Raw genomic sequence first — 15,502 nt, 5'->3', positions numbered from 1 at the left:
ATTAATCAGCTGATACCGACAGGCTTGTTAACATTAGCCACACTATAATTCTTGCTTTTAAAGTCTTGCTGAGAGTTTACAAAAATAAAGAAATTCAACTACTTTTTAGCCTAACATAAATACTTAAAACATTAAATTTGCTCATTATTATTTGAATTGCTAAACAAAACAGAATAAATGTATAACCATGAGACTGAAATCCAATGTGACAGGAAAGCTATTTTTTATATAATATGCTTCTAAACCACTGAATAAAAATAAAAAATTCTTTCCTTAATGTGATTTTTTTAATTTTTTTTTAATTGATATATATATATATACAACATATGCAAACAAAACCATGATACATTTTGATTAAAGTTGAGCGCAGAATTCTGTGACATCACTTTGTCCAAACTGTTCATAGTACCCCATTGCACATAGTTAGAAGGCTATTGAGAAAATACATGCCAGGGCCTTTAAATGTGTTTTAATCTTTGTATTAATTGAATGGTCAGATCAATTGAAGGACACTTGTTTGACTGTTTTGAATCAGGGCTACTGTATATCCCATGAGGCATGGAGGACAAACCCCCTGTGAGGCTCTCTGGAGGGTAAAGTAGGATTAGTCCACTGCTTCTGGAGCCCTGCCAGGGTTTAATGGAGCAGGAGTAACCAAATAGACGGGTCTGCTCGCCGGCCAACAAAAGCCCAAAAACACTTAGGCTTTACCTCAAAATTGGGACATGCTGATTTACCCTAAGCTGGTTCAGATCAAAATGATTTACAAAATGGCCATGATATTAATTCAGATTAACTGCAAATGCACTGATCCTACAAAAAAAGGCCAGGGATGTATATCCTCATTCACATGATTGCAATCATTTACAGATGTAATGTATGCTTTCCTGCAATAACTGACTACAATTCAAGAACGCGGACCACAGGGTATAGGGCAGGGGTCGGGGAGATCCACACAGGTCTGAATTCCCCTGAATCACTTGGTGCAGTGACACATAAGGTGTTAGAACTCAAGTTGTCTTGTGAAGGGCGTTGTATCTTGCTGCTAGTAAACTACGACTTGTCGAGACACCCGGTGCTCTGGGCAATATGATGACAATGGTATGCGTTGTTGGCCCAAAAGGCTTATGATTGGACGGATTGCTATGAAAACTGGTACAAGGCAAGGCAAGTTTATTTGTAGAGCACATTTCAACAACAAGGCAATTCAAAATGCTTCGCATGAAACCATTTAAAGCTTTAAAACATAATGCAGAAGAAACAACACGATTTAAAAACAATTAAGAACATTCAATACCTGCTGAACAGTGTTAGCTCTACCATCGTGAGCATGCTAGCAGGCTAACATTAGCATGGCTGTCGACCCTTGTTGTTGCTCTGATAGCATGCTGTGTAAGTGTACTGCAAGCATCTAAATTGAGAAACTTATTTGGGATATATGTCATTTTTCAGTTGCCCATTTCATGTGAAGGGATATTTAGTGGCAGAACATGCACAATACATGTTTATGTGCATCAGTAAAGAGGTAAATAACTTACTAAAACTGAGTGCATATAATCAATGAACAAAAAACAAGTTCATCCACCACAGTCTAAGTTTTGTGTCAAATTCAAGCAAGCCGGTCAGGACCTTGTTAAGCAAGTGACAAAGTGTCCCAGCCGTGACCCTAAAGTCACAACTAGGAACGAAAGAAGACGGGGGAATGATTTCCATTACGAGAGGTCTCAGTGATGGAAGCACCCATCCTGCTCTAATCCTCACCACTTAAGCGCCTAGGCAATATCTACTTAAAGAGACATTATGCAGGAAATGCTATACAAATGGCTTGTTTATGGCTCCATCTCCGTGTCGGTCACTTGTTTTGTGCCCTGTCTGCAGTGTGCCATGCTGATCTCTGGCTTAGGGAGGAGCCTAATCTTTTAACACCTATATGGCAGATTTCTCTATTGTTGTCAGATTTAAGATACAACAGGAATTTGAATCAGTTATAAGGTTTACCTATTTTTTTACAACCAAAACAATAGTTCAGGGCGACATGAGAGGCATTTAGTTTATATTCTTGCATAAATTCATGACTCAGTCAACATGGGAGGAATGAATGTTAAGGCGTGCTGTGTGCATACTGGGGCCCTCCCTAATCTGCACACATTGAGAGACACTTGCTAAGAGGATTAATTTTATAAATCTATGTCAGGATGCATTTCTGTATGTCTAGTCATGCAGAGAGAGCGAAAGACCGTGAGAATGCTGAACCAAAACATGTTTATAGTAGCATCCCTATTGACTCTGCACTGCACTGTTGAAGTCATGAGCACTGCTGACGTCTCCTGCACAGGTTAAGGTATACATGCAGCGTCTGTATTTGTAGCATTGAATAGCAGCGTACTGGTTGATCTATGATGATAACAGTGGCTGTTACAGGAAAGAGAATCTTTGGATGTGGAGATATTTAAAGCCCGTTTCCTGTGTTTGACATTTACCTTGGCTTAAGGAACACAAGCATTGTGACTCACAGCTGCCAGAGGTGTAGCATGGGAGCCGAGCTGGCAACATGACGTGTGTTGTGGGGGGGAGGTGGACCAGATGTTGTCCTCCTACCACGGGGAATACATTCTATCACTCACAGCGCAGGTGGTGGGAAAAGAGGGAGAGAAAGGGAGAAAAGAACGAGTGAGCAAGAAACAACGGCAAACAGGAAGCAGAGACCTTACAACACAATGCACACAGAGTTTCCTGCAGGCTCAGACAGATAAGGAACAACACATTGTTTAAAGCTGTATTTTCACCCACAAATGTATACCGATCTCTAAAACCACATGTTACCATGCTCTTACAGTTCTTCTGCACTACAACTGTGATAATGTGCATTTTTGATACACTGCAGTAATGAGTAATGAGTTTAATCAACGCACAATACAGTAAGCGAATATGTAGTTATTATTATATACATTGCTATTAATATTATTATGGCAATGAAAGCCTGCTTCATAAGGTCAGGGTCGGACACAAGGATTGTGTGGTGATGATATATACATTATCTTCATGAACACAATAATTATTCCTACATGTGCACCAGAAGCAGTTATATATAAAAGAGGCAGTACAACTTGGAGTAACTACCCAATAATGACAAACAATTAATAGACATTCACCAACAAGTCGTCACGTCAAGATCTACATCAGAAATAACAGTTCAGATTTTAGAAAGCATGCCAGTGAAGCTGTCTGTACATACACAAACAACAGGGTTTGCTTTTACACATATTATTTGTGACTGTATTGAGGTGTGACTGCCTGAAAGAGAACAGTTAATCCACCTTCAGTTTCACACGCCTACTTCTACACTGTGTGCTGTGCTCTTTACTAATTATTTTTTATCACCATTTCAGAGGATTCTAATTCCAGTCAATGTTATTTGGATGTATTTATGAGTCACCCTGAAAGAGACAGGATGAAACATGGAAAAGCAAGTTTCTGCAACTGCAGCTGGCGTCAGTCTAACAATGCTGCCTCAGCTGTACCCTTTACCCCGTTTACACACGGGAATGAAGCTGCCTTCAGAAAATTGAATTGATAGATTAAAAACACATGAACAATACACCAAGTCAACCAATAACCTGTGATACCAAAGTCACTGAGGTGTGATATGGTAGAGAGGACATATATCTTGGAATCTACATGTGCTTATTGCACTTTGAGTACATTAAGACATGGAAATCTGGACTTTTGTAAAAGACGTCAACCCTCTGTCCCACACTATACATTGAACACAAAACGTAAACCATGTGTCTGACCATCTGTAAAATCTCAAAAAGTTGTGGACGCCAACATGCACACGCCAATGCTGGGGCAACACCCCCCTCTAGGGATCAATAATGATATTACACTCACTTATTAAATATTAAGAAGCACACATGCATAAGCGACAGAGACTGCGAGAGGCAGTAGCACATATCGAAGCAGCAAGAGCTTTATGCAATATAGATGTACATTTACTTACTTATTTAACTTTAGTTAACTTACAATACACATTGTGAAAATATAGCACTAAATACACTTTGTAGAGTGGACTATAAGCTTCATAATATTGCACTCCTGTGCAAGTCGCAGTTGTCTATAAGTTACTGTACATACAGCTGACTTTTACCAGCCGTCAGCCCCCTCACGGATTGGTGGGAGGGACTATGTTAATCAGTATCAAATGAAAGCAGACTAAGTGCTGGGCTTTCACTCATCTGATTGGGTGCCTTTGTTCTTTCAAATCGAGGTGTCCTCTCTCCTTTATTGGCACCAACTGGCTCCTGGGGGAGAAGAGATCTTTTACAGTAAGGCTGCACTCCTGCTTGGACTTTGAAACTGCTAGGGAAATGGAGCAACATATATAAGGAAAGATGGCCTGCCAGAGACATGATAAGCCGAACAGGCAGAGTCAAGAGATGAGCTGCATGCTGGTTGGTGATGGAGCTGTGGGGAAGACAAGCATGATTATCAGTTACATCTTCAATGGATACAACAGCGAGTACAGACAAACAGCTTTTGATGTTTTCACTGGTGAGTGAAGCTTCTTCTCTAAAGGTGAAAGCATGCTGCTTGACTCAGCAGTAACATTGGTTTCAATTTGACTTCCAGGTTTGGTTCATGTGAATGGCGTTCCAACTCGTATCAAACTGATAGATACCGCTGGACAGGTAAATGTTGCACACCACAATGGGATTTCTTCACCTGGACCAGTTAGTCCTTTCCTCCTTATCTCTCATGCATTTATCTGACAGGAGGAGTTCGGCCATCTTCGCTCTCTGTGCTATGCCCATGTGGACGTCTTCGTTCTCTGCTTCAGCCTGGTGAACCCTGTCTCCTTTGACAACATCACCTCCAAATGGATCCCACAAATCCGAGCCGGCAACAAAACGTCTCCCATCCTTCTGGTTGGAACTCAGTCGGACCTTCGCCACAATGTGGACATCCTCATCCATCTGGACCAGCGGAGCGCCAAACCGGTGCTCTTCAGCCGGGCCAGAAGGCTGGCACACAGGATCAGAGCTCATGGCTATGTGGAGTGTTCTGCTCTCACACAACACAACCTCAAAGATGTGTTTGACTGTGCTATATTTGCTGCCATCAGGCACAGACACACTGGTAAAACCTCTAAAAAGCTCAGCTTGCTCAAACGTTTCAAGATGTTTTGTGATTGTGGATGGAGGAAAGTCTTCAGATTCATCTGATGTGGGGGTCAAAGTAGTGGACACAGTCTGTTTGGGGAGTCATAGGACATATTGTGCATTTTTTTTCTTTTTCTCCACAGAATGTGAATTGTGCACTGAAACAACATAATTTATGTGCAGCGACAACCTGCATTGACATGCATTGAAATGTGAAAATCGTTATCCAAAACTCATTGCATTAACATGTTCTGCTCTTTTCTAAGTCTTCTCTGTCCTTTCATTCATGTTTTACTTCTTTCCGTTGTTCATATTTGTGTGTGTGTATGTGTGTTAAATGTTTGTAATAAATGCACTATGCAGCCCTATATATAATTGCCAGCTGTGTGTTTTTTTTAAATTGGAAAACATATATTCTGCAGACCCTGCATTGGAAGGTAGCCTGCTGTTAGTGAAGAAATGGAGGGAAAACACAAAGAGTCATTTAAGACAAATGGTCACCTGCTGATGCTTTGAAGTGCTACTTTACAAGACAAAAGCCATTTAAGTCCATCCTCTGTTTGAAAGCTTATGCGCTGGGATGTTTACCACAATTACTTTTAAAACAGCCACCCACTTGGAAAATTCCACAACTAAGACCAAGATCTTATTATTTTTAAGTTTTCTGTATCTTATTCACTTGTCTCAATCAGAAGAGCACAATAACACGAAAGAAAACAACAAGCAAGGCCCAACAAATAACATGTATTATCTACAAATAACATGTATTATCTGCAAATAAAATGTAAATATATGGTTGTGCTTCTTGTTTTCATCTTGTAATAACTGATGATATTTTACTGTGTTTCAGGGTTGCATAAATCTAAGAGGTTACACTAGTTTGAGTGCCAGGGAGACAGGGTGGCAAAAAAAGTTATATAATTAGGTTTTATATCAGTAATCAGTTGAATTACTTGAGTTAAATAGCAGACAAGTTTACTTTACTTCTCACTGCTTGCCCGCCTTTCAAACTACATTTCCCATCATGCAACCGCACGTTACCCTGCTCTGACCTTGTGACTGAAAATAATCTGATCAGCTGATCTGACCTGGCAACAAAATAACGTAGCTACAGAACTCTGCTCGGGAGGGGGCCGCAGAACAAAACAATGACACCGCTCGGAGGGATTCAGATACAGTAGCACTTTAAAAATACTTTTACAAACCGAATTGCGCGGATTTCCCTCTCGCTTTGAAGTAAAAGCTTTTGACATCGACTGGTTGTTGTTTGTGTTGATATGTTGTTACAGCTCAGTTGACAGACTTGAGGCTAGCTGCTTGTTTGCACGGCTATGAACTGTTGGGGCTTGTTGGCCCGCTAATCACAGCTTTCTTTGTCTGAACAAGTTAAAACTGTCCATCGACACCAGCTGGCTGTACACTTCGTATTGCTGTTTGGATGCCAAATTATCTGCCGAGTTTTCCAGCGAGCTACAGTGGGTCCGTTTGCTAGCTAGCCTGTTGTTAGCATCAACATTTGCACATTCATCCTTCAGGGAGAGCTCATTGTCTCGGTCGGTGCTGTATCCCTGACACGACACAAGCTCATGTTTTATTTGAGGTTTTTTGTTGGATAACCGTGGATACAACTTATGTAAGGCTGCAGCTAACTAAATGCTACCTTTGGTTCATGAACAAGCTAACTTGTTGGTGCTGAAAACATATCGGGTGTAACTCAAGGAGACAGCTGTTTCTGCTTGATTGCCTCACTGTGTGTTGCACTGAAAACATCACCAATATAATTGTAAGTAAAACTAGTTTGATGTGTATATATATATATAGTGTTATTGTTGAGTTATTATTATAGTGGATCACCAGCCCTGTTACCATGCAGCTGTTGTGAGTAGATTTTGTTGTTGTTGTTGTTGTTGTTGTTGTTGTACAATTTGTATTAACTGCCGTTGGAAATAGCTGGTCCCGTTATCGAGGCTGTTACAATAAGCATTGCTCTGTTTTCAAGTTTTCCGTGTAAGATACGATGAGTGGGCATGGCTCATCTTCAGAAAAGGGAGTCAATACTAGCCTAATATGTCAAGAGAGCTATGCCTGTGGTGGCTCTGAGGAGGCTGCATTTGAGTGTGATGAATGCAAAAGCCTGCAGTGTGTCCGCTGTGAGCTCGAGATCCACAGACAGGAGCGCCTGAAGAAGCATGATCGAGTTCAGATAGGACCTGGCCATGTCCCTTGCTGTGACAACTGTAAAGGAGGCAACGGAGACAATGGCAAACGCCATAGATCTGTGGTTCGCTGCCAGACCTGCAAAGTTAACATGTGCCAAGACTGCCAGAAACGCACCCACAGTGGAGGCGGCAAGAAGAAACACCAGCTCATATCTTATCCTCCGCCACCCAAACCTGCCGAGGTCAGCCCTGTCCAGACATCTGTCCCGCCCGCTGTCCAAATAATCGATGAGACCAAATCTCAGAGAGCAAAACTTCTGGAGAAGATTTCCAGTTTTCTCTTGGTTGATGAGAATGAGGAAATGCAGGTGAGTTGCGCAAGAGTCACACTCGAGCAGAATAAAAAAAAATAACCTAAACAAATAAACTGATGTTTACTTCAAAACTCTTGTTTCTCCAAAGATACAAGATGAGTCCTCATTTGTGAAGAGCCTCAGCTGTAACCCTGACCAGCTGCTGAAGGTGGTGTCCATCTTTGGCAACACAGGAGAGGGCAAGTCTCACACCCTGAACCACACATTCTTCATGGGCAGAGAAGTGTTCAAAACTTCTCCCGCACAAGAGTCCTGTACGGTGGGCGTCTGGGCGGCGCTTGACCCCTTCCGTAAAGTAGTCGTCATCGACACAGAGGGGCTGCTTGGGAACAGCTCCAAACAAGGCCAGAGAACCCGCCTCTTGCTCAAGGTGCTCGCCATCTCCGACCTCATCATCTACCGCACCCATGCCGACCGGCTCCACGATGACCTCTTCAAATTCCTCGGGGATGCCTCGGATGCGTACTTGAAGCATTTCACCAAGGAACTGAAGGCCGCAACCGCCCGCTGTGGTCTGGATGTCCCTCTGTCCACCTTGGGCCCGGCGGTGGTCATCTTCCATGAAACAGTCCACACTAAATTGCTTGGTTCAGGTAGATTATCTAATAATTGAATTGGAAAACACCTATTAAAACAATACTTTGTGACTGTATCACCATGAATATAGGTCTGTGTCACCATAAGGGACGAGGGGCGGGGCCTTGAAAGTAAACACAGTATAAACTCTGCAGATAATTTCAGCTTGAGCAAATATTGGCCTCCAGGCGTTTTTTATGTCACTGAAGCTAACGATTCCAATGTTTTTGTGAAATGTGGCAACAGTGCTCTTTGGACTAAAAAGAAAACTGCATACTGAGTCGTCGAAAAACGTCACATTCATAGCTGTTGTCGCTTGAGAGACGATGCCAATACACATTTAAAATGTGGAAAGGCCTTGGAGGGTAAAGTGCACATGATTTGTAGTAACTAAAATATGAAGGGACACTGGTATGAGCTTCAAGGCTTGGGGCAACAAATGTCATGTATTTGCTCCTAGATTTATTAAGGATGTGTTTTCTGTGAGTGATGCTGATGCTGCAATTTCGTGACACTTTAATATATCATTGGTACAATGAAGCACGGTATTTTACGAATTATGTTGTGTGTCTGATGCAAATGCTGATTAACTTCTGTACATTAAGATTACCCTCTATAGTAACCTCTGTGTCTTCTTTTAGATAAGTCGTCTGAGTCAGTGGACCGGCTGCTGTCGGAGCGCTTCAAGAAGCTTTCCCGTTTCCCAGAGGCCTTCAGCTCTGTGCAGTACTGGGGCACGCAGACTCTCACCCCCCCGACGGACTTCTGCGGCCTGCAGAATAAGCTGGAGCAGCTCCTGGATAACAACGCCACCCGTTCCCCACGCACCCCTCTGGTCATCTTCAAAGCCCTGCAGGTAGAGCTGTATGCACAGTTTGACTCTCAGCTCTCCACACTGGCTGGTTGTTGTTATAAAGCCAGCATTAAACTGTTTCCTGAATTCAGATGAAGATGTATTTAAATCGACACAGCTCATGTTACTGTTACATAAAATGCAGTATTCTGTTTCAATGCAGTGCCACAGTGTAAAGTAGAGGTGAAACACTTGGTTTTGTCTGAGTCTAGCTCATTTCTGCTGCTCCTTGATTCTTTTCCAGGCATTGAGTGAGCGCTTTAATGGAGAAATTGCAGGTGAGCTTGTAGCCCACAGCTGCTTCTTTCCTGATGAGTACTTCACCTGCTCCAGCCTGTGCCTCAGCTGTGGGTCAGTACCTTCCTCCCTTTTGAGAAATTATAACCATTATGACTTCTACTCCAATCCCTTGCCCTTCTGATTGTTAACGATTCTGGCGTTTTTTTCTTTTGTCCCAGATCTGGCTGCAAGAACAGCATGAACCACTTAGAAGAAGCAGTGTGCCACGAGGCAAAGCATCGCTGTCGTTATTCTGTTCAGTATGATAATCGCATTTACACCTGTAAGGTAAGCACAGTTGCTCACCTCCATCAGTTAGCGATGACTAATTGTCTCTCCAGCCCCCTGACTGTGTAATTACTCTTGTGAGTATAACGTCATTGTGTGTTGCATCACTTTAGGCTTGCTATGAAGGTGGAAAGGAAGTGGTTGTTGTCCCTAAGACCTCAGCCTCCTCCGACTCTCCATGGATGGGCCTCGCCAAATACGCCTGGTCTGGGTGAGTAGCAGCTGAACGCCAGAGCCGAATTTCAGCTCTGTTGTGCCAAACTCGGTGAACTAACATATTCCAAATAATACCTCAGGTATTTACATTTGAAATTATTTTCACAGAGACTTGTATATTTATGTGTCTGCTGTATGTTAAGGTACGTCATTGAATGTCCCACCTGTGGAGTGATCTATCGGAGCCGCCAATACTGGTACGGGAACCAGGACCCTGTGGATACAGTTGTGCGCACTGAGATCCAGCATGTATGGCCAGGGGTGAGACCAACAAGCTATTTGATTTGTTACTATGGCACCTTAAATGTCTGTAATCCTACAGACCTAGAATTATGTCCAGAGGTAACCATTCATCTACTTATGTAGAACAAACCTGTCTCCCTTGTGCAGTCGGATGGCTTTTTAAAGGACAATAGCAATGCAGCTCAGCGTCTTCTGGATGGAGTCAACCTGGTGGCCCAGTCTGTGTCAGAGCTCAGTGTCAAGCCTGCCAAGGCCGTCACCTCTTGGCTGACAGATCAGATCGCCCCAGCCTACTGGAAACCCAACTCCCTCATCTTGGTGAGCGACACAGCCCCGCCTTCTGCCACCAACCACCAACAGCCAAGTCAACACTTTCGTGTCCAGAGCTATGTTTACTGTCTGTGTTGATCTGCGCCTGTTACGCAATATGTGTTGCCAGGTCATGAGATAAAACTTTGTCAATAAAGCTTCTGCTGTTGTTGTGTTTTTTTTTTGTTTTTTTTTGTGTACAAGGTGTGCCATAAGTGTCACACAGTCTTCCACGACAACAACACCAAGCATCACTGCCGTGCCTGTGGGGAGGGCTTCTGCGACGGCTGCTCTTCCAAAGCTGCGCCCGTCCCTGAGAGAGGTTGGGGTCTTGGCCCCGTCAGAGTCTGTGACGTCTGCTTTGAACAGAGAGCTTCATACGCAGGTACACACACACACACACACACACACACACACACACACACTCTCAACAATGTCAGTTGTTTTTCGTTTTTTTCCTCTTCTGTGTGCTTTGCGGTCGAAGTAACATTTGGTTGAGCGGTGCTTGAGCAAAGCTATTTTCTTTATGCAGAGCTGCTTGAGGCAGAGCTGGAGGAGGAAGAAGGTGGAACTCTGGCCAGGAAGGTTGGGGAAGCAGTCACCAACACTATTGGGGTTGTGGTCACTGCTATTGACATCCCACTTGGTGAGTGTTGCCCTAAACAAAACCTAAAGAGGATTGTTGCGTAACAGGAATACGTGACCCCAGTAAATGTGAGTGAATGGATACAATGCCCTCTGCTGGCAGAGGTGTAACCTGCTTATTTACAGTCAAAATAAACTAGTTTCTAGTTTGAACTCTCAAATGTTAAGCAGGAGTCTGACTGCCAAAGCCTCCTTGTTAAGGAATATGGGATGCCCCTAATATAAGGATGGCCTAATAGAGCTTTTACAATGACTACAAGCCCACAGTCCAAACAGGGGCATTTGGTTCCCAACCAGCTTTGTGTGTTCTGCTGCTATTATTGATTAGACTCGGATTAATTACTTAAATTATATGTTTTATCAAAGAGAAGTTCAAAAAACTGAATTTGCATTTGTTTGTAACTTATTCGGGCCAATACAAGGTTTTATGGCCTACAAATTAAAAATCCTCCCCGACACATGCTTGCTGCAGAACCTAAAACTACCTTCTAGTATCTCTTGTGGACATGTCAGAGGCAGTGCTTCCATATAGAAGTGCTCTGTTTAACATTTCAGTTATTGTAGTCATTTAGTCTTAGTGCACAGGCAAGAAAGATAATCAGTTACCCTGTTTATTCATTTCTTTTTTGCAAGAATTCCTGCCATAAACTCACCGTTCCTGCATATGTCTTGAGTCAATAATATGAATGGATTGAGGTTTCTTGACGATGCATACATAACGATTTCTCATAGACTGTGCAGTCGTCTGGATCGGTCACTATATGCACAAATCTATGCACACGTTTTGGTCCAACACTTTTTCTAACAGCCAATATGTCTAGATGTCTAGAATTCTGTCAAGATAATCCAAAATGTGTTTTAGATTGAGAAAACTGGCTTCGCTGCACGGGAAGAGATTGCAAAGCCTGAGCAAGAATGAACGCTGTACTCACTCACACACAGTAAAAGGCCCTTATTTTCCCCTCGGGTTGTTTTTTAGACATAACATATTATTATTAATGTATATTAGGCTGCTAAATAAGACTATACCTAGATTGACTGATAACAGGCATATATGAATGTGAGTTTGATGACTTGATATCCATCACCACACAAAATATAGCCCAGAGTAAAGTCTGCTCCAATCAGAGCTAAATACTTCCAAATCCAAATCTTGTTTCCATGTTTCCATGGATACCCCAACCAAGACGGCTAAGGCTTGAGCTTATGGTGCACTTTAAACAGTAGTGAGGAGAATACGTATGGATGAAGCTGAAATGAAGCAATGGTAACTAGGAATGTAACAGTCTAGTATTTTAATTACAGTACGTGACTGCACCTCCAAATTAAAGAAACAGCTCAACATTTTGGGAATTGATGTTTTAGGGGGAGGTTACGTGCTGGACTTCTGGATTTCTTGGCCAGGAGTAGTTGCCAGGCAACCAGCAGAGATTTCAGGAAGTCATTGCTTCCTGCCAAGAAAATGTCCAGGACATAACCCCCCTGCTAAACCACATCTCCCCGCTATTACTTTAGTTTTTGTACGGATTAAACAAACAAGATAGAACATTAATTACTGAGCTTTGGACATTGATAACCAGGTTGTCAATCAGGTTATTTATCAATGCCGTTTACCAGTAAAGTATCATATTGGTCTACACTCTTTGGACAGTTAGGCTCACAGTTCTCTTCTGTGTCTGGTCTTTATGCTAAGCTAAACTAAGCTAACAGATGTTCTCAATCTTCTCAGCATCTGTCCAAAACGGTCAAGCTGTTTCTTTAGATGGCAGCACCATGAAGTTTAAAGTGACTTAAAGTTACCACCATGTGTTTTGCAAATGTCAAAGTGTTACCTTATATTTCTGAAACCCGCTGGTGTACGAGTGTGTACTTATGATACGTGTTGACCGGCAGGCCTCGTGAAAGATGCCGCTCGTCCTGCCTACTGGGTGCCTGACCAGGACATCCTGTCCTGCCACAACTGTCAGCGTGAGTTCTCTTCCAAGCTGTCCAAGCACCACTGCCGCGCCTGTGGCCAAGGAGTGTGTGACGACTGCTCCCCGGAGCGTCGGCCGGTTCCATCCCGGGGCTGGGACCACCCCGTGCGCGTCTGCACCAGCTGCAACCAGAAACCTGGGGACCTTTAACAGGGAAGGCCTTCCTTCCTCAGAGCACTGGAAAGAACCGTTCACTCACTCAGCTCGCAGTCTGTCACTGCTTTACCTCCGTTAATGTAAAGGTTCTGTCTTGTGTCTGTGGAAAGGAAGTGTTTAGGCATACATGTAGGACGTTTAGCAGAGTTCCTGTGGCCTTTGTAGAACAGCCAGAACATGTGAGTTACTTGACTGAGTGTGAAACCGACCGTTCCACGCTGATTATTCAGCGTGAATATTTTGATTCTTATTGACACGAGTCCCTAATTTTACGTTGAATAAGGCTGTTGAGCTATTTTTCTACTATCAGAAAATATATAAAAAAAATGTATCATTTAAAGAGTATTAGTTAGTTGAGAACCCTGTGGGGTTGGTGTTATTAGTTTTCAGCTATTCTTATTCTTGAGCATTGTTTCTCTGATGTCGCACGTGTAATGGCAAGGAGATATTTTATACCCGTGCAGGTATAACTGCAGGTTCCATTGCATGCTGTATTGCAACATTTTATTTTTTTGCACTAAGCCTCTTTCAGCTGTTATAGGCTGTTGCTTACCATGGCCAAAATCCAGATATCCAGATGATCAACTAGTCTGACCCAAACTGAGCTGAAAATCTACCTCAGTAGGTCTAGATTGTAGATATCTGGTGTGCCAAATATCATTCAGGTCACTGTGTCTGTACTGGTATAATGTTTAGATTTAATCATGTAATTTGTGGATGTATGAATACATAGAACTATGTTAGAGGGGTTTACATTTTAAACGCTAAAAATTATTTATGTATTGAAAATACAAAAAAAAAGCATTAACACTCTGGCATGCATGCCAGTCTGAGAGACCCATGGCCTTTTACTTGTTCAGAGGATGGTCTCTGAATAAACCTCACTATCTCTTTTACCAAGCGGCAATTCAGTTTATCCAAGTTACAAAATGTATGTATTTCATGTTCAAATTCGTTTTTGTGACACCTTGATTTTAATTGTTTTCTGAATATTTATAGTTGTTTGTATGGACAATGTTTTGCAGATCTGAAGAATATCCACATTTGTCTTCAAAGCAGCTTTACATGTTACACCTACGCCTCCACGTCTCTGTAGGCACAGACTGACAGGATAAGGACAACACATTGTAGTTGTGTTTTAGCTCTTCACAGCTTGTTTTTCCGTTATTGATAATGTATATTTTCCTTTTTTGTTTGACATTAATAACTGTATGGATATTTATATACTTTGTAGCGACTGTATGCAAACCACTCTTTCTTGCCTCATAGTTTTTGTCCTTTGTCTTTCAGTATTACACAGAAGAAATTGATGCTTGATTGTGGCAATGATACGATATTGAACCATATTTAGTGACTGAGAGCTTTACATGTGGATATCATACAAAGCACAAGGTGATGCCTTTAACACATATGCTTGTATTTTGGTGTTAAAAATTAGGTAAAAAGGGGTCTTTGTCAATTGTAAGCTTTGTAGATAAAGTGAATTCTCCCTTTGCTCCTAGCTTTGAACTTTTTGGTTTTGATGTCTGATGAGAAAATGTTTTGTCTGCCTTGCCTGAAAATAGATTTATCTGTCTGAATGTTGCATCACACGCACACAACCCTCCTTGGAGGTGCTAATATTGCACAGAATAGGAAATACATCATGCCATGTCACTTGTGCAAATTGTGCAGTCATTTGCTTCAGATATGTGTTTTATCTTGTTGTCCAGTTCTTTTTTATTGATTAGGTTGGACGCTATCATCAACACTTCTCACCTCCAACCTACAAATCAAGCTGGAATGATTGATACAATTTAAACAATGACGTGTGTATACTAAATTGATGGAAGATTTGCATAAGATTAAAGTTGTATCAGCTCCCATCAATCAAACACATAATCTGGAATTGCCTCAATGTCTTTAGTGTGTGTGTGTGTGTGTGTGTGTGTGTGCGTGTGCGCGTGCGCGCCTGTGTTTAAATATGTCTGTCTAACCACTTAGTGTACTGTATGTGGGAGGAATAGATTTTGTGCACAACTGTGTATTAGGAGCCTGGCTTCCACTCCTTTCCAACACTGCCGCTTCAGATAAAATGAGGGAAATGTATTTGCTTGGGACTTATTGATGATGATAAATGATTTAGAATTATTTTAATAAATAATTAAACACAAGCTTCCATGTTGATATTCTGTGCCACTTGCACTGCATGTTTTCACCACGCCAGGAGGGAATTTCACTTGATACATATCCAAGATCCAGTAAGGGTCTCTTTAAAAGTGCTGTTATT

At 42.1% G+C, this 15,502-nt stretch overlaps 2 protein-coding genes across 3 annotated transcripts; both read left to right on the top strand.

The window, feature by feature from the left end:
* Positions 1–4,367: 4,367 nt before the first annotated feature.
* On the top strand, positions 4,368–5,222 carry LOC306739584 (rho-related GTP-binding protein RhoV-like; the record flags this gene model as incomplete). Its single annotated transcript, XM_079221605.1, has 3 exons — positions 4,368–4,551; positions 4,630–4,688; positions 4,773–5,222. The coding sequence occupies exons 1-3, from the start codon at positions 4,392–4,394 to the stop codon at positions 5,220–5,222; spliced, it is 669 nt and encodes a 222-aa protein (XP_079077731.1). The 5' UTR covers positions 4,368–4,391.
* A 1,954-nt stretch (positions 5,223–7,176) lies between these two features.
* On the top strand, positions 7,177–13,243 carry LOC306736084 (zinc finger FYVE domain-containing protein 1-like; the record flags this gene model as incomplete). Of its 2 annotated transcripts, none has more annotated exons than XM_079217675.1 (11): positions 7,177–7,686; positions 7,781–8,285; positions 8,910–9,124; positions 9,366–9,472; positions 9,580–9,688; positions 9,802–9,899; positions 10,048–10,165; positions 10,295–10,465; positions 10,661–10,841; positions 10,989–11,102; positions 12,995–13,243. In XM_079217675.1, the coding sequence occupies 11 exons, from the start codon at positions 7,177–7,179 to the stop codon at positions 13,225–13,227; spliced, it is 2,361 nt and encodes a 786-aa protein (XP_079073801.1). In that variant the 3' UTR covers positions 13,228–13,243. The 2 variants fall into 2 exon arrangements, with proteins under 2 accessions (XP_079073801.1, XP_079073802.1); XM_079217676.1 differs by having other exon boundaries at positions 7,177–7,701.
* Between the last annotated feature and the right edge of the window lie 2,259 nt (positions 13,244–15,502).

This window comes from Taurulus bubalis (assembly GCF_910589615.1).
Source record: "Taurulus bubalis genome assembly, chromosome: 1".
In the NCBI taxonomy this organism is placed as follows: Eukaryota; Metazoa; Chordata; class Actinopteri; order Perciformes; family Cottidae; genus Taurulus; species Taurulus bubalis.
Note: the sequence above shows the minus strand (reverse complement) of the source record. Positions and strands in the feature narration are given on the sequence as shown.